This window comes from Oncorhynchus gorbuscha, linkage group LG09, assembly GCF_021184085.1.
Source record: "Oncorhynchus gorbuscha isolate QuinsamMale2020 ecotype Even-year linkage group LG09, OgorEven_v1.0, whole genome shotgun sequence".
NCBI classification, from domain to species: Eukaryota; Metazoa; Chordata; class Actinopteri; order Salmoniformes; family Salmonidae; genus Oncorhynchus; species Oncorhynchus gorbuscha.
In genome coordinates, this window is record NC_060181.1 from 28,314,663 (window position 1) to 28,328,790 (window position 14,128).

At 42.7% G+C, this 14,128-nt stretch overlaps 1 protein-coding gene across 1 annotated transcript in view; it reads right to left on the minus strand.

Moving 5' to 3' along the window:
* The window catches only part of LOC124043350 (endonuclease/exonuclease/phosphatase family domain-containing protein 1-like), a 35,521-nt gene that overhangs the window by 14,668 nt on the left and 6,725 nt on the right, over positions 1-14,128 (minus strand). Inside the window, exon 2 of the mRNA XM_046361879.1 lies at positions 3,718-3,769. Coding sequence (XP_046217835.1) covers positions 3,718-3,769 — 52 coding nt within the window. The remainder of the gene's footprint in view (positions 1-3,717; positions 3,770-14,128) is intronic.

A 14,128-nucleotide genomic window follows, 5' to 3' on the forward strand; every position in this document is an offset into this window, starting at 1 on the left:
GGTTGATCAAAGGGCCTTCCAAAAGGGGGGCAGCCCTAATTAAAGTTAATCAGCCTTGATCAATACTGCGGACAGGGGGCCATAAAACACTACCTGGTCACCATGGAGACATTGGATGTTTTAGCAGCATTGAGTGCTTTATTCCAGATAGTTACTTGTTGTCATGGAAATAAGGAAGCATAGCAAATCCACACCACTACCACGTTTCACTACTGTTACACAATAGATAAATACAGTACTAGTCTGAGGGAAAGAAAAAAGGAAATGTGTGAGAGTGTGAAACGGGAAGATAGACAGCAATATTGTAGGGGGTGTTCGTAAGGGTGAAAATTGTAAATAGTGTGTGTGTGTGTTGTGATGTAACCAACTGACTAGATGATGGTTACCTCCACCATGTTACTCTACTACTGATTGTTGTTTGGTTAGCTCAGGGCTAACAAGTGCTTGTGTGAAACAAGGGTAAGTCACCTTGGTCAGATTTAACCTAGGTTTTATGATAGCACTGGGCTAAGAAATGTGTATGTGAAAGTCCCTACTGCCAGTCAGCCTCAGCCCTAATGAAACTCAGGTTGACACAGTCAAGTTGTTCTGAAGCTTACACTAGCAAAGCCTGGTAAACAACTAGAAGAACACCAAGAGTAATCTTTTAGGGGAAGAGGAATCATTGCTCAGTAATTCACCATAAACCACAGAAGGTTCCTTAACTACAAAACAGAACAAGAAAACAGTGACCAAGACTGCTACATGCTTAGAGTGACTAAACAGTGAAAAATGTCAACTGTCAGTAAATACGCCAACTCAAACTGCTGCTTTAGTCATAGTGTCATAGCGTGTGGTGTGTCATGCTGCATCACAGATGGACACCTCATAAGATGTGTTGACCATATTTGCAGAGATTAAAGGTAAACAAATGACAGATAGAAAGCCAATCAAATAATGTATTTGTGTTGGGGGTTTGTCCAGTAGTAGTGCCATCACCCCTGGAGGCAGCTGCTCAATCAGCGATTACAGCCTGGAGTCTTCTTGGGTTTGACGCTACAAGCGTGGCACACCTTTATTTGGAGAGTTTCTCCCATTCCTCTCCATCTCTGTCAGGTTGGATGGGGAGCGTCGCTGCACAGCTATTTTCAGGTCTCTCCAGAGATGTTTGATTGGGTTCAAGTCCGGGCTCTTGCTGGGCCACATAAGGACATTCAGACTTGTCCCGAAGCCACTCCTGCATTGTCTTGGCTGTGTGCTTAAGGTCATTGTCCTGTTGGAAAGTGAATTGTTGCCCCAGTCTGAGGTCCTGCGAGCTCTGGAGCAGGTTATCAAGCATCTCTCTGTACATCTTTCCCTCGATCCTGACTGAAAAACATCCCACAGCATGATACCACCACCATGCTTCACCGTAGGGATGGTGCCAGGTTTCCTCCAGACGTGACACTTGGCATTCAGGCCAAATAGTTCAATCAGACCAGTGAATCTTCTTTGTGATGGTTCATGAGTCCTTTAGGTGCCTTTTGGCAAACTCCAAGTGGGCTGTCATGTGCCTTTTACTGAAGGGTGGTTTCCTTCTGGCCACTTTACCATAAAGGCCTGGTGGAAAGCTGCAGAGATGGAAGAACATTCCAGAAGGTCAATCATCTCCACGGAGGAACTCTGGAGCTCTGTCAGAGTGACCATTGGGTTCTTGGTAACCTCCCTGACCAAGGCCCTTCTCCCCCGATTGCTCAGTCTTGGTAGTTCCAAATTACTTCCATTTAAAAAATGGAGGCCACTGTGTTCTTGGGGACCTTCAATACTGCAGACATTTTTTGGTGCCCTTCCCCAGATCTGTGCCTTGACACAATCCTGTCAGCTCTACAGACAATTCCTTCGACTTCATGACTTAGTTTTTGCTCTCACATGAACCGTCAACGGTGAGACCTTATATAGACAGGGGTGTTCCTTTCCAAATCATTAACAATAATAAACATCAAGCATGATCAATGGAAACCGGATGCACCTGAGCTCAATAGCAAAAGGGTCTGAATACTTATGTAAAGAAGCTATCCGTTTTTTTATTTGTAATACATTTGCCAGAAATTCTAAAAACATGTTTTCTTTCTCATTACGGGGTATTAGATGTAGACAGATGTTTAAAAAAAATCAATTTAAGAATGAGGCTGTAACATAACAAAATGTGGAAAAAGTCAAGAGGTCTGAATACTTCCTGAATGCACTGTATGCATCTACAGTTAAATCTGGTTTTGTCTGATTATAGGGGGGGGACGACGACTCAACTGGAAGTTATGAAACCATTATGGCCCATTTATCGCCTTCCCTCCCTAATCTTACTACATTTGCGCACACTGTATATAGACTTTTCTATGTGTAACTCTGTTGTTTTTTTGTCGCACTGCTTTGCTTTGTCTTGGCCAGGTCGCAGTTGTAAATGAGAACTTGTTCTCAACTGGCCTACCTGGTTAAATAAAAGGTGAAAAAATAAAGTCATTTCAGTTTTGGAATTTTATCGAACATTCAATTTGTGGAATTCCATTGGAGAGTTAAAGAAACCCTACAGGGAGTTGATGAATTAGTTGGGGGAATAAGACAAGGAGGACAGATGTGATGTTAGAGCAGTGACTGCGTAGCCTTTGGGTTTGGACATGGTGTGAAATCAGAACCGTTCAGACTTCTTGACTCACTGACTGCCTGCACTGCAAAGATAGAGAACATTGTATATGTGGAAGACGAGCGGAAAGAGGAATCGATGGACCATCTCTTCATAGAGCAACCCCCTTCCTTCCGCCTGTATTTTCCTTTCAGCTCTCTTCCCTCCTCTCTTCAGAGAGAAACTATCAATCCCTCTCTTTAGAGAGGACCTTTCCCTCTGTAACTCGCTCTGAGAGACAGCAGTTCTGCCGACCTAGTTCTCTCTCCAGGAGCACATCACATACAGTCTCTTTCCCCCTCGGTGTAAACTGTTCTATTTCAAGGCAAACATTTAGAGTGTGAACTGTGAAGCCACTCTCCTGTGCTTTCACTAGTATAAATCAGTCAGTAGTTGCTACGGTAGGTGTGGAGAAAGGGAGAGGGTGTCTTCTTTACGAGTGCGAGGAGATAGAGATGGGGACACTGCCCTGGTATGCTGCTTCTCCATTGCTGGATGTAATGTCATCAACCCGTTAGGGGTTCCCTATGCACATCTGTGCTCTACTTTGGTAATGAGGTCAGGAGAATGTAGCTGTGGACAGAATCAGAGAAGGTCATATCTAGGGGCTGCCTGATGTACAATAATGAAGCAATAGGACGGTGATGTTTGGTGAATATGCACTCAGTTAAAGGGATAGACGTATAGATAACAGATCAGATCTAGTCTGAAGATCATTTGTGTGTTTACAAGTAAAATGTTGGCCAGTGTCTAGATGATATTGGTGTTTATAGCAGTGCTGGAGCAGACTTTTAGTAACAGCTGTGTGAGTGAGAGAGAGAGAGAGAGAGAGAGAGAGAGAGAGAGAGAGAGGAGAAAGAGAAGTATGCTTAATTGAGAAAGAACAGAAGGTTAAGTGGGTGAGAGAGACAGCAATCGAGGGAGGATCGCTACATGTTTTTATTGTCAAGAGCATCTCATAATTATCAAACATAAAGAGGATCTGTACTGGTGGACTTATAGGTACACACAGTTTTACTCCCCAAATCAATAAGAAAAGGTGTTTTATCTAGTAGGTGAAGTAAGGGACTGCTACACTGTACCTTGTCAAGGGCCTCCCGATCTACCAGGTCTTGGACGGCCAGTAACTTGATGCTGGAGAGAGAAAATGAGACAGAAAGATGGTGTAAGACACGTGGATGCATCAATAAAACAGTGGTGATTTAATCTCTATTATCCAAGCTGACTTTTGTGTTATTATTAGCCATATGATAGAATAGTACACACACACACACTTCTGGTAATAGAGGCCAATGCATTATTTACACAACAACCACAAAAGTTGAGTAAACACAGCGGGCCTCCGTCCATATCCAGGATGTTCCTGTCTCTACAACACATAACATGACTCAGTCTTTTCCCCTGAAGCACCATGTGATTAACTTCAATGGATATGTCTGAAATGGCACACTATTCCTTGCATAGTGCAGTATACACAGAGGCTCTAATCTAAAGCAGTGCACTAGGGAATAGGGTGCCATTTTGGATGCATGCAAATAATGTATTATGCAGAGAATAGCAGAGGGGGGAGAGGAGACTGAACTATGGGTGGCAGGTAGCCTAGTGGTTAAGAGCGTTGGGCCAGTTGGTACAGAGATAGTAAAGTAGGTTCCATGCTCTCGTAAAGTTTCATCTATTTACTTTCTAATTGTTTTTCTAGCCCACTAGTCAGCATAATAAAAAAGGGCAAAGCACTATTCTCTCTCTCCATCCTGCTGTACACACTGTGTTAACGTCTCCTTCACTGCTGTCTATTAACTAAATGAGTAAACTGAACATTCCTCACTCATTCACTGACTCATTCAGACTTGTTTAAAACAAATACGCCCCAGAGAAACCTCATTTGATAATGGGATTTAGATTTTTTTAAATCTCCAACAGAGGGCTTAGACTATGGACTACTGTTATAACAAGAAGAGGTGTTTCACAGGCCTATTTCACAGATGGGATAACACACACCACGGTTTCATTATGTCCATTATGTCCATATTTCACACCCCTTCATGCTTTACTGCACATCTTCAGGCTCCAATGCCGACCAGGTAGTGTTTTATGGCCCCCTGTCCACAGTATTGATCAAGGCTGATTAACTTTAATTAGATAATTACATCTACGGCAGTGAAAAATTAAACTCCATTTTCTCCAGGCTAAAACATGTCGTCTAGTGTATTTTATGCCTATTGTGAAGAGCCTCTCGCTATGTGCTAGATAATCCTAAAAAGAGGCAGTGAAATGAGGTTACATAGGCAGGGGGGTTTCTATTTGTGAAACGCTGCTGCTACTGCAGAGGCCACCACAAGCTTAGCTCCACGCCGATCATTAAAAAAAAGCTTTTCAACAGATTGCATTCTTTCATAAAGTATTTGTGAAACTGGGCCAGTTACATGGTGGGTTGCTGTGGCCCACATGTACTCCATGATTGAAGACAATCTGTTGGGATAACAGTAATGCTGTAAGACAGTCACGATATGTGGCAAATGTAGGTGGCAGTAATAATAACGGCCCTAAATGAGTTGGTTCTGCGTAGTTGTGACAGACTTACGTCATGTGATGCAGCAAATGTTGACAAGGCGTTGGGAATGAGATTGGCTGAGGGGATGTTTGTGGCTGAGGGGATGTTTGTCACGACATGATTTCATAATTTGTGGTCCTACAAGATGGTGAGTGGCCAACCACAGATGCAGTCAGGCTTCTCAATGGTGTATTATTCAAGTTCATACCTCCTCCCTCTCCCCTTAGTACACTGCTCACATTATCCTTCTGCAAGAAGCCCCATCCTCAATTAGCATTTTCTGCATCAGGGCAATCAATCAATATGAAGGTCAAAGTTGTGGTCTCTACTTCACCTGGTGCCAGGTCCCATAGGTGCTCACTCCACCGAGCTGCTGCACTGGGCCCTCACTCACTCACTCCCTAAGACAGCACCACCCACAGGGCAGTGGACTCCCGTTCTCTACCACCACGCAACAGCCTGGGGAAACGTTTCTCACGTTAGGCCCCTCACCCCGCAGATCCAGAATGCTGTGGAATCTGTTATCTTCACTCCTCAACCTTCACTTCAGTTAGTTCTGGAACCAGGGGTCCAGTACATTAATATCAACTCAGCAAAAAAAAAGAAAACGTCCCTTTCTCAGGAAATATCATTTGTAAAAATCCAAATAACTTCACAGATCTCCATTGAAAAAGTTTAAACACTGTTCCCATGCTTGTTCAATGAACCATAAACAATTAATGCACATGCACCTGTGGAATGGTCGTTAAGACACTAACAGCTTACAGACAGTAGGCAATTAAGGTCACAGTTATGAAAACGTAGGACACTAGAGGCCTTTCTACAGACTGAAATAGACCAAAAGAAAGATGCCCAGGGTCCATGCTCATCTGCGTGAACGTGCCTTAGGCATGTTGCAAGGAGACATGAGGACTGCAGATGTGGTCAGGATAAAGGTAATAAATTGCAATGTCCATACTGTGAGACGCCTAAGACAGCGCTACAGGGAGACAGGATGGACAGCTGATCGTCCTCGCAGTGGCAGACCACGTGTAACACCTGCACAGGTACATCTGAACATCACACCTGCAGGACAGGTACAGGATGGAAACAACTGCCTGAGTTACACAAGGAACGCACAAGTCCTTCATCAGTGCTCAGAATCTCAGCCGATTGCGGTGAGGCTGGACCGAAGGCTTGAAGGCCTGTCGTAAGGCAGGTCCTCACCAGACATCACTGGCAACAACGTTGCCTATGGGCACAAACCCACAGTCACTGGACCAGACAGGACTGGCAAAAAGTGCTCTTCACTGACGAGTTGCGGTTGTCTCACAAGGGGTGATGGTCGGATTCGCGTTTATCGTTGGAGGAATGAGCGTTACACCGAGGCCTGTATTCTGGAGCGGGATCGATTTGGAAGTGGAAGGTCCATCATGGTCTGGGGTGGTGGGTCACAGCATCATCGGACTGAGCTTGTTGTCATTGCAGGAAATCTCAAAGCTGTGCATTACAGGGACATGACCTGACATGACGCTCCAGCATGACAATGCCACCAACCATACTGCTCATTCCGTGAGTGATTTCCTGCAAGACAGGAATGTCAGGGTTCTGCAATTGCCAGCGAAGAGCCTGGATCTCAATCCCATTGAGCACGTCTGGGACCTGTTGGATCGGAGGGTGAGAGCTAGGGCCTTTCCCCCCAGAAATGTCTGCGAACTTGCAGGTGCCTTGGTGGCAGAGTGGGGTAACATCTCACAGCAAGAACTGGCAAATCTGGTGCAGTCCATGAGGAGATGCACTGCAGTACATAATGCAGCTGGTGGCCACACCAGATACTGACACTTGATTTTGATCCCCCCCACCCCCTTTGTTCAGGGACACATTATTCAATGTGTTAGTCATATGTCTGTGGAACTTGTTCAGTTTGTCTCAGTTGTTGAATCTTATCTTCATGCAAATATTTACACGTTAAGTTTGCTGAAAATAAACACAGTTGACAGTGAGAGGACTTTTCTTTTATTGCTGCGTTTATATCAGGAGACAGACAGGACAGCAAAGCCTAGACTGATATCCTAATTCTAGCATTCAGCTCAGTTACTGTGGATGTGACTGGAGAAGTGGACTAGCAGGATTCGTGCCCTGCCAGTCTCTACTGCCAAACACGTCTCAAGCACAGTAGGTTGGCTGTTTTCCAGCAGTTATTATTGAACATTACACAACACTGCCGTTGCATCTGTTCTGACTTTGACCCATTATGCAACGCCGCATCTGCTAATATAAGTAGAAGAAAAACGTGTCAACGTTCTCGGTCTTCTCTGCTAGGGACTGATGAGGTGGTGGTTCACAGGAGCACCCAGTCCATAAAAAGAGGGAGGGAATGACATAAAAAGCATAAACGAGAGAAGGCAGGGATGACTGACGAGACTAAACTGATAAGGACAGCAGAGAGTCCACCCAGAGATAGGAGACTATTTCGCAGCAATATAATCGACTGATATTATATGGAGACAAATTATTACATAATGTACTATGGACCCATTTGCAAAGCAACACTCCCTAACCAGCACTTAAGGAACTTTATTTAGCTGCTTTGGTTGTAGTCTTCAAATGGTTTGATGCTTTTGCTTACCCACCACACTAGAGCTTCCACCCTACCCTAAAACCCTAATGCTTTCATAATAGATTGTGAGAGAGATCTCGACATCTCTGGTCTCCAAACAGGAACTATGCAATCAGAGATAGTGAACACAAACAGGTCTGGAGCCAGAGCTCTCTAGGAGGGTGACAACAGCCCTTCCTCTTCTCTAGGTGTGATCACACAATGTGAGGCTACAATAGAAAGCCTCTGGGACTCCACTGCCTCCTCACACTGACCACGGGTGACCTGGCTGCAGTGCACACATGGGGCCTGATGCTAGTGTGACCACGACCTTACAGGAGAGTGGAATTTACACACACACAGAAATTTGGACACACCAACTCATTGAAGGGTTTCTTTAGTTTGACTATATTTTCTACATTGTAGGAAGACATCAAAACTATGAAATAAGACATCTATGGAGTCATGTAGTAAGGGTTAAACAAATCAAAATATATTTTACTTTTGAGATTCTTCAAAGTAGCCACCCTTTGCAAAGTGTGCAAAGCTGTCATCAAGGCATTCTCTCAACCAGTTTCAGACCCGTTGACTTTTTCACATGGTTACAGCTTTATTCTAAAATTGATTTAAAAATATATACTGTATAATTCTCAGCAATATACACACAATACCCCATAATGACAAAGTAAATGTATTTGTAATAATGACAATTACAACAATACTGTATGAACACTTATTTTAACTTAATATACATCAATAAAATCAATTTAGCGTCAAATAAATAATGAAACATGTTCAATTTGGTTTAAATAATGCAAAACCAAAGTGTTGGAGAAGTAAAAGTGTAAGAAAGCCAACATTTAAGTTCCTTGCTCAGAACATGAGAACATATGAAAGCTGGTGGTTCCTTTTTAACATGAGTCTTCAATATTCCCAGGTACGAAGTTTTAGGTTGTAGTTATTATAGGACTATTTCTCTCTATACCACTTGTATTTCATTAACCTTTGACTATTGGATGTTCTTATAGGCACTGTTGCCAGTGTAACAGTATAGCTTCCGTCCCTCTCCTCGCCCCTACCAGGGATCGAATCAGGAACACATCGACAACAGCTACACTCGAAGCAGCGTTACCCATGCAGAGCAAGAGGAATAACTACTCCAAGTCTCAGAGCGAGTGACGTTTGAAACGCTTTTAGCGGGGTGCGCGCTAACTAGCTAGTGCTGGTAGTAGTGCTGGTGCCTACCATCGCTCAGTCAGAATGCTCTATCAAATCAGACTTAATTATAACATAATAACACACAGAAATACGAGCCTTAGGTCATTAATATGGTTGAATCCGGAAACTATCATCTCAAAAACAAGACGTTTATTCTTTCAGTGAAATACGGAAACGTTCCGTATTTTAACTAACGGATGGCATCCATAAGTCTCAATATTCCTGTTACATTGCACAACCTTCAATGTTATGTCATAATTACGTACAATTCTGGCAAATTTGGCAGCCCAAACTGTTGAATATACCCTGACTCTGCGTGTAATGAACGCAAGACAAGTGACAATTTCACCTGGTTAATATTGCCTGCTAACCTGGATTTCTTTTAGCTAAATATGCAGGTTTAAAAACATATACTTCTGTGTATTTATTTTAAGAAAGGCATTGAAGTTTATGGTTAGGTACACATTGGAGCAAGGACAGTCTTCCGCGAATACGCACCACATCGATTATATGCAATGCAGGACACGCTAGATAGACTAGTAATACCATCAACCATGTGTAGTTATAACTAGTGATTATGATTGATTGATTGTTTTTTTATAAGATAAGTTTAATGCTAGCTAGCAACTTACCTTGGCTTACTGCATTCGCGTAACAGGCAGGCTCCTCGTGGAGTGCAATGAGAGGCAGGTGGTTAGAGCGTTCTATTTAAAACCTCTCTAGGGTAGGTGAGACGCTAACCTCCCACCAGGCCAACATCCGGTGAAACTGCAGAGAGCTAACATTCTAAATACACCATTTGTTATAGTAAACATTAGTGTAAATACATGCATCTTACATCATTTAAAAGATGAACGTCTTATTAATCCAGCCGCTGTGTCAGATTTCAAAAAGCCGTTCCTGCCAAAGCAAACATGCTATTTTCTGAGGACGGCGCCACGCACACACACACCTATTACTAGCATTTTCTAACCAAGCATTAGCGTCATGAAAGTCAGAAATAACAATAAAATAAATTGCTTACCATTGAAGATCTTCCAATGGGTGGCAATGCCAAGTGTCCTAACTACTGAATGTTTGTTTTGTTTGATAAAATCCATTTTTATAGCCTAACACTTTGTAAACAGCTTGCGTCATGATTTCTGTCTCATTCAACTTTGGAAGATGCGTTCGTGGTAATTATACACACTAAACAAACGTTTATTCAGTCATGGTTGGTTTCATTGAAATCCTCTGGTTGTTACTAACACAACCATACTTGATGGTTCTTTTCCTGGGACATATTGACCGAAACAAACCGATTTGAAGACACCAATCAATGACATTGCGCACCAATAGTAGGACCGGTCGATTGACAGTATTTTGGCCCAATGACCACTGATCATCTTGAAATTTAGCTTGGAAGATAGCCAATGAGCTGAGGTAAACGGCAATATGAGCTGAGGTAAACGGCAATATGTAAATGGTTATACGTTCGAAGACCAGCCATTGTCAGGTTCATTCGCCATTGCAAATCCTACTTGACGGAGCCACGGGTGTTACACTTAGCAGTACATATTCAATAGCATTTTCAACAAGTTTATATATTTAAAATATGGCGAATAAATCAGGAAAAGCTCAAACAAAGTCTAGGTATACAGATTTAACCCAAATTATAGAGGAAATAGATAGATACGTCGTCAGGCGTGTGAAGGACGGTGCCGGGGCACGGACCACAAAAAACGTCCCCATTCCAGCTGCTGTGAAGGACTACAACAAGAGCATGGGAGGTGTGGACTTGTCAGATGCACTGATAGGATACTACAATGTTCTCCACAAGACCATGAAATGGTACAAGACATTTGTCTATCATTTCATTGACATTGCTGTGGTGAATGCCTTCATCCTCCAGAAGGAAATGGCCAAGAGCTGTGGACAGCCCCCCACCTCACAGCTAGCATTCAGGGAGCTGCTCATCCAGGAGCTTGTTAGCTCCAGCAAGTCCACTGTAGCACCTTCTGTCCCCTCTACCTCTGTCCCTTCCACTCCAACCAGTGGTGTTCACCTGCCCAGATTAATCTCTACAGGCATGAATGTGCCTCAGGGCAAAAAGGGCACAGTAGGGAGACATCATTGTGCCCTTTGTCACAGGAAATACCCATCACCTGCACAACCTGTTCAGTAAGCCTCTGCTTTACAGCAGAAAGAGACTGCTATGGGCCATGGCAGCAGCAGCACAATATTGTGTAGAGGACTGAGGGTCTTCACAATATTGTAAATCGAAAATATGTAATAGTTACCCTTAATAGTTTAAAAATATATTTTTTTATATATATATATTCATTTTTAAGGGGGAGGGTGTTAGAATAGCATTTTTGTATTTTGTATATAGTTATTTCCTTCAAAATGTATCACTGTACCAATTCGGCCACTTGGGTACATTTGTGTGGGAAACCTTGGTGACTTCATGCTCAATGTCATGTAGCTCGCTCATTTTTGAAGTTCTGTCCAAAACTTTGCTCAGCTATTGTTGCCATCTTATTTTCTTCATCCCCAGCATGTCTGGCTGTTCTTGGTCATTTGAAAGATTATGCAGCAACAATAAAAAACAGAAAACGTATGTTTATTTCCTTGTATTTTCTTCTACCAGATCTATTGTGTTATATTCTTGTCAAGCCTTGGTCATTGTATTTTGTGTTTTTGTTATATGTTTGGGTAGGCCAGGGTGTGACATGGGTTTATAGGTTTTATTCGTGTTGGGGTTTGTATTATTTGGGATTGCGGCTGATTAGGGGTGTGTCTAGTTAGGCAGCCAAGCCTAAGGCGATTCTCAATCAGTCAGGTGCTTGTCGTTGTCTCTGATTGAGAACCGTATTTAGACAGCCTGACTTTCGCTTTGGATTTTGTGGGTGTTTGTTCCTGTCTCTGTGTTGTAGTCACCAGATAGGCTGTAATTAGTTTCACGTTTCGTTTGTTGTTTTCGTATTTCAGTTATTTCATGTACCGTTTTCATTCATTAAAGTCATGAGTAACCTACACGCTGCATTTCGGTCCAACTCTCTTCTTACAACAGACGAACGTCGTTACAATTCTCATACATTCAATTCACATTTCCATAAAATTCAGGTGTTTCCTTTCAAATGATACCAAGAATATGCATATCCTTAAATTAAAATAATTAAAGATCAAATAAAAAGGTGTAAAAAAAATAATTAAAATAATAGGCCAAATCGGTGTCCAAAAATACCGATTTCCGATTGTTATGAAAACTTGAAAATTGGCCGATTTAATTAGGGCCTTTCTGATTAATCGGTCGACCTCTAGTAAAAACATATGAAATAACATTTACATAAGTAATCACACCATTTACTCAGTAGTTTGTTGAAGTACCTTTAGCAGCAATTACAGCCTTGAGTATGATGCTACAAGCTTGTCAAGCCTTGTATGTGGAGTTTCCCCCTATTCTTTTCTACAGAACATCTCAAGCTTTGTCAGGTTGTATAGGGTGCGTCGCAGTAGAGCTCTTTTGAAGTGTCTTCAGCGATGTTCAATCGGGTTCAAGTCCGGGCTCTGGCTGGGCCACTCAAGGACATTTGTAGACCTATTCCGAAGCCATTCCTGCATTGTCTTGGCTGTGTGCTTAGGGTCGTTGTCCTGTTGGAAGGTGAACCTTCACCCCAGTCTGAGGTCCTGAGCGCTCTGGAGCAGGTTTTCATCAAGGATCTCTGTACTTCGCACCATTCATCTTTCCCGCGATCCTGACTAGTCTACCAGTCCCTGCCACTGAAAAACATCCCCACAGCATGATGCTGCCACCACCATGCTTCACCGTAGGAATGGTGCTCTAGGTATCTCTAGGAGTCTTGGTGATTCCAAACTTCTTCCATTTAAGAATTATGGAAGCCACTGTGTTCTTGGGGACCTTCAATGCAGCAGATTTTTTTTGGTACCCTTCCCCAGATCTGTCCCTCGACACAATCCTGTCTCGGAGCTCTACGGACAATTCCTTGGACCACACGGCTTGGTTTTTGCTCTGATATGCACTGTCTGTGGGACCTCATATAGACAGATGTGTGCTTTTCCAAATCATGTCCAATCAATTGAATTTACCACTGGTGGACTCCAGTCAAGTTGTAGAAACATCAAGGATGATCAATGGAAAGAGGAAGCACCTGAGCTCAATTTCGAGTCTCTTAACAAAGGGTCTGAATACTTGTGTAAATAAGGTGTTTTTAAAATGTTTAATACATTCGCTAAAAATTCCCCCCAAAAAAATTCACCATGCCATTATGGGGTATTGTGTGTAGATTAAATAAAACATGTTCCTCTTCAATGAATTTTAGAATAAGGCTGTAATGTAACAAAATGTATAAAAATAACAGGATGTTATTGTGTTCAAACTCCTCCAATGCTCACTCAATTATCCTCACAGCTCGACAGGATAGGCAGATTAACAAATTCACCCTGTCAACGACTAAGGCAAGCACCAAAATAAAACAAGAATGAGTAAAGGGCTCTACTGCAATGTACAAACAAGTGAGAGCGAGTGTGCACACACACACACACACACACACACACACACACACACACACACACACACACACACACACACACACACACACACACACACACACACACACACACACACACACACACACACAGAATGAAAAAAGTTGGAGGGGGCTTGCAGCAAAGGTCATAAAGATCCACACTGCATCAGAGAAGAGGGAGAGCAGAGTCACACTATATACAGCTCAGAGAGAAACTGTAATCCCTCAATGTCATTATAATGGAGAAAAGACCCACTGTCACGCAGAAACTTAGAATGATTTACTTTGGTAGGAAATCTACTGTAGACGTGTACACACACACACACACACACACACCACACACACACACACACACACACTGAATACACAATGAAGGAAATGTCTGTACTTGTCAGATAAGAGTAAATCTGATAACACTGATATCGTTTTGTAACTAAAATAAACAGGCTGCAGCATGAAGGTCACCTTGGAATAATCCTGTCCCAGTCTACTGTACTAGATAGTGGTGTATAAGTGCAGACTGGTTTGAGAGATGGTGTCTCAGTGTAGCTTGGTTTTCAGGTCAATTGAGAACCAGTGCAATACTGGTTTCAAGACAGAGTGTACCAGTGTAAACT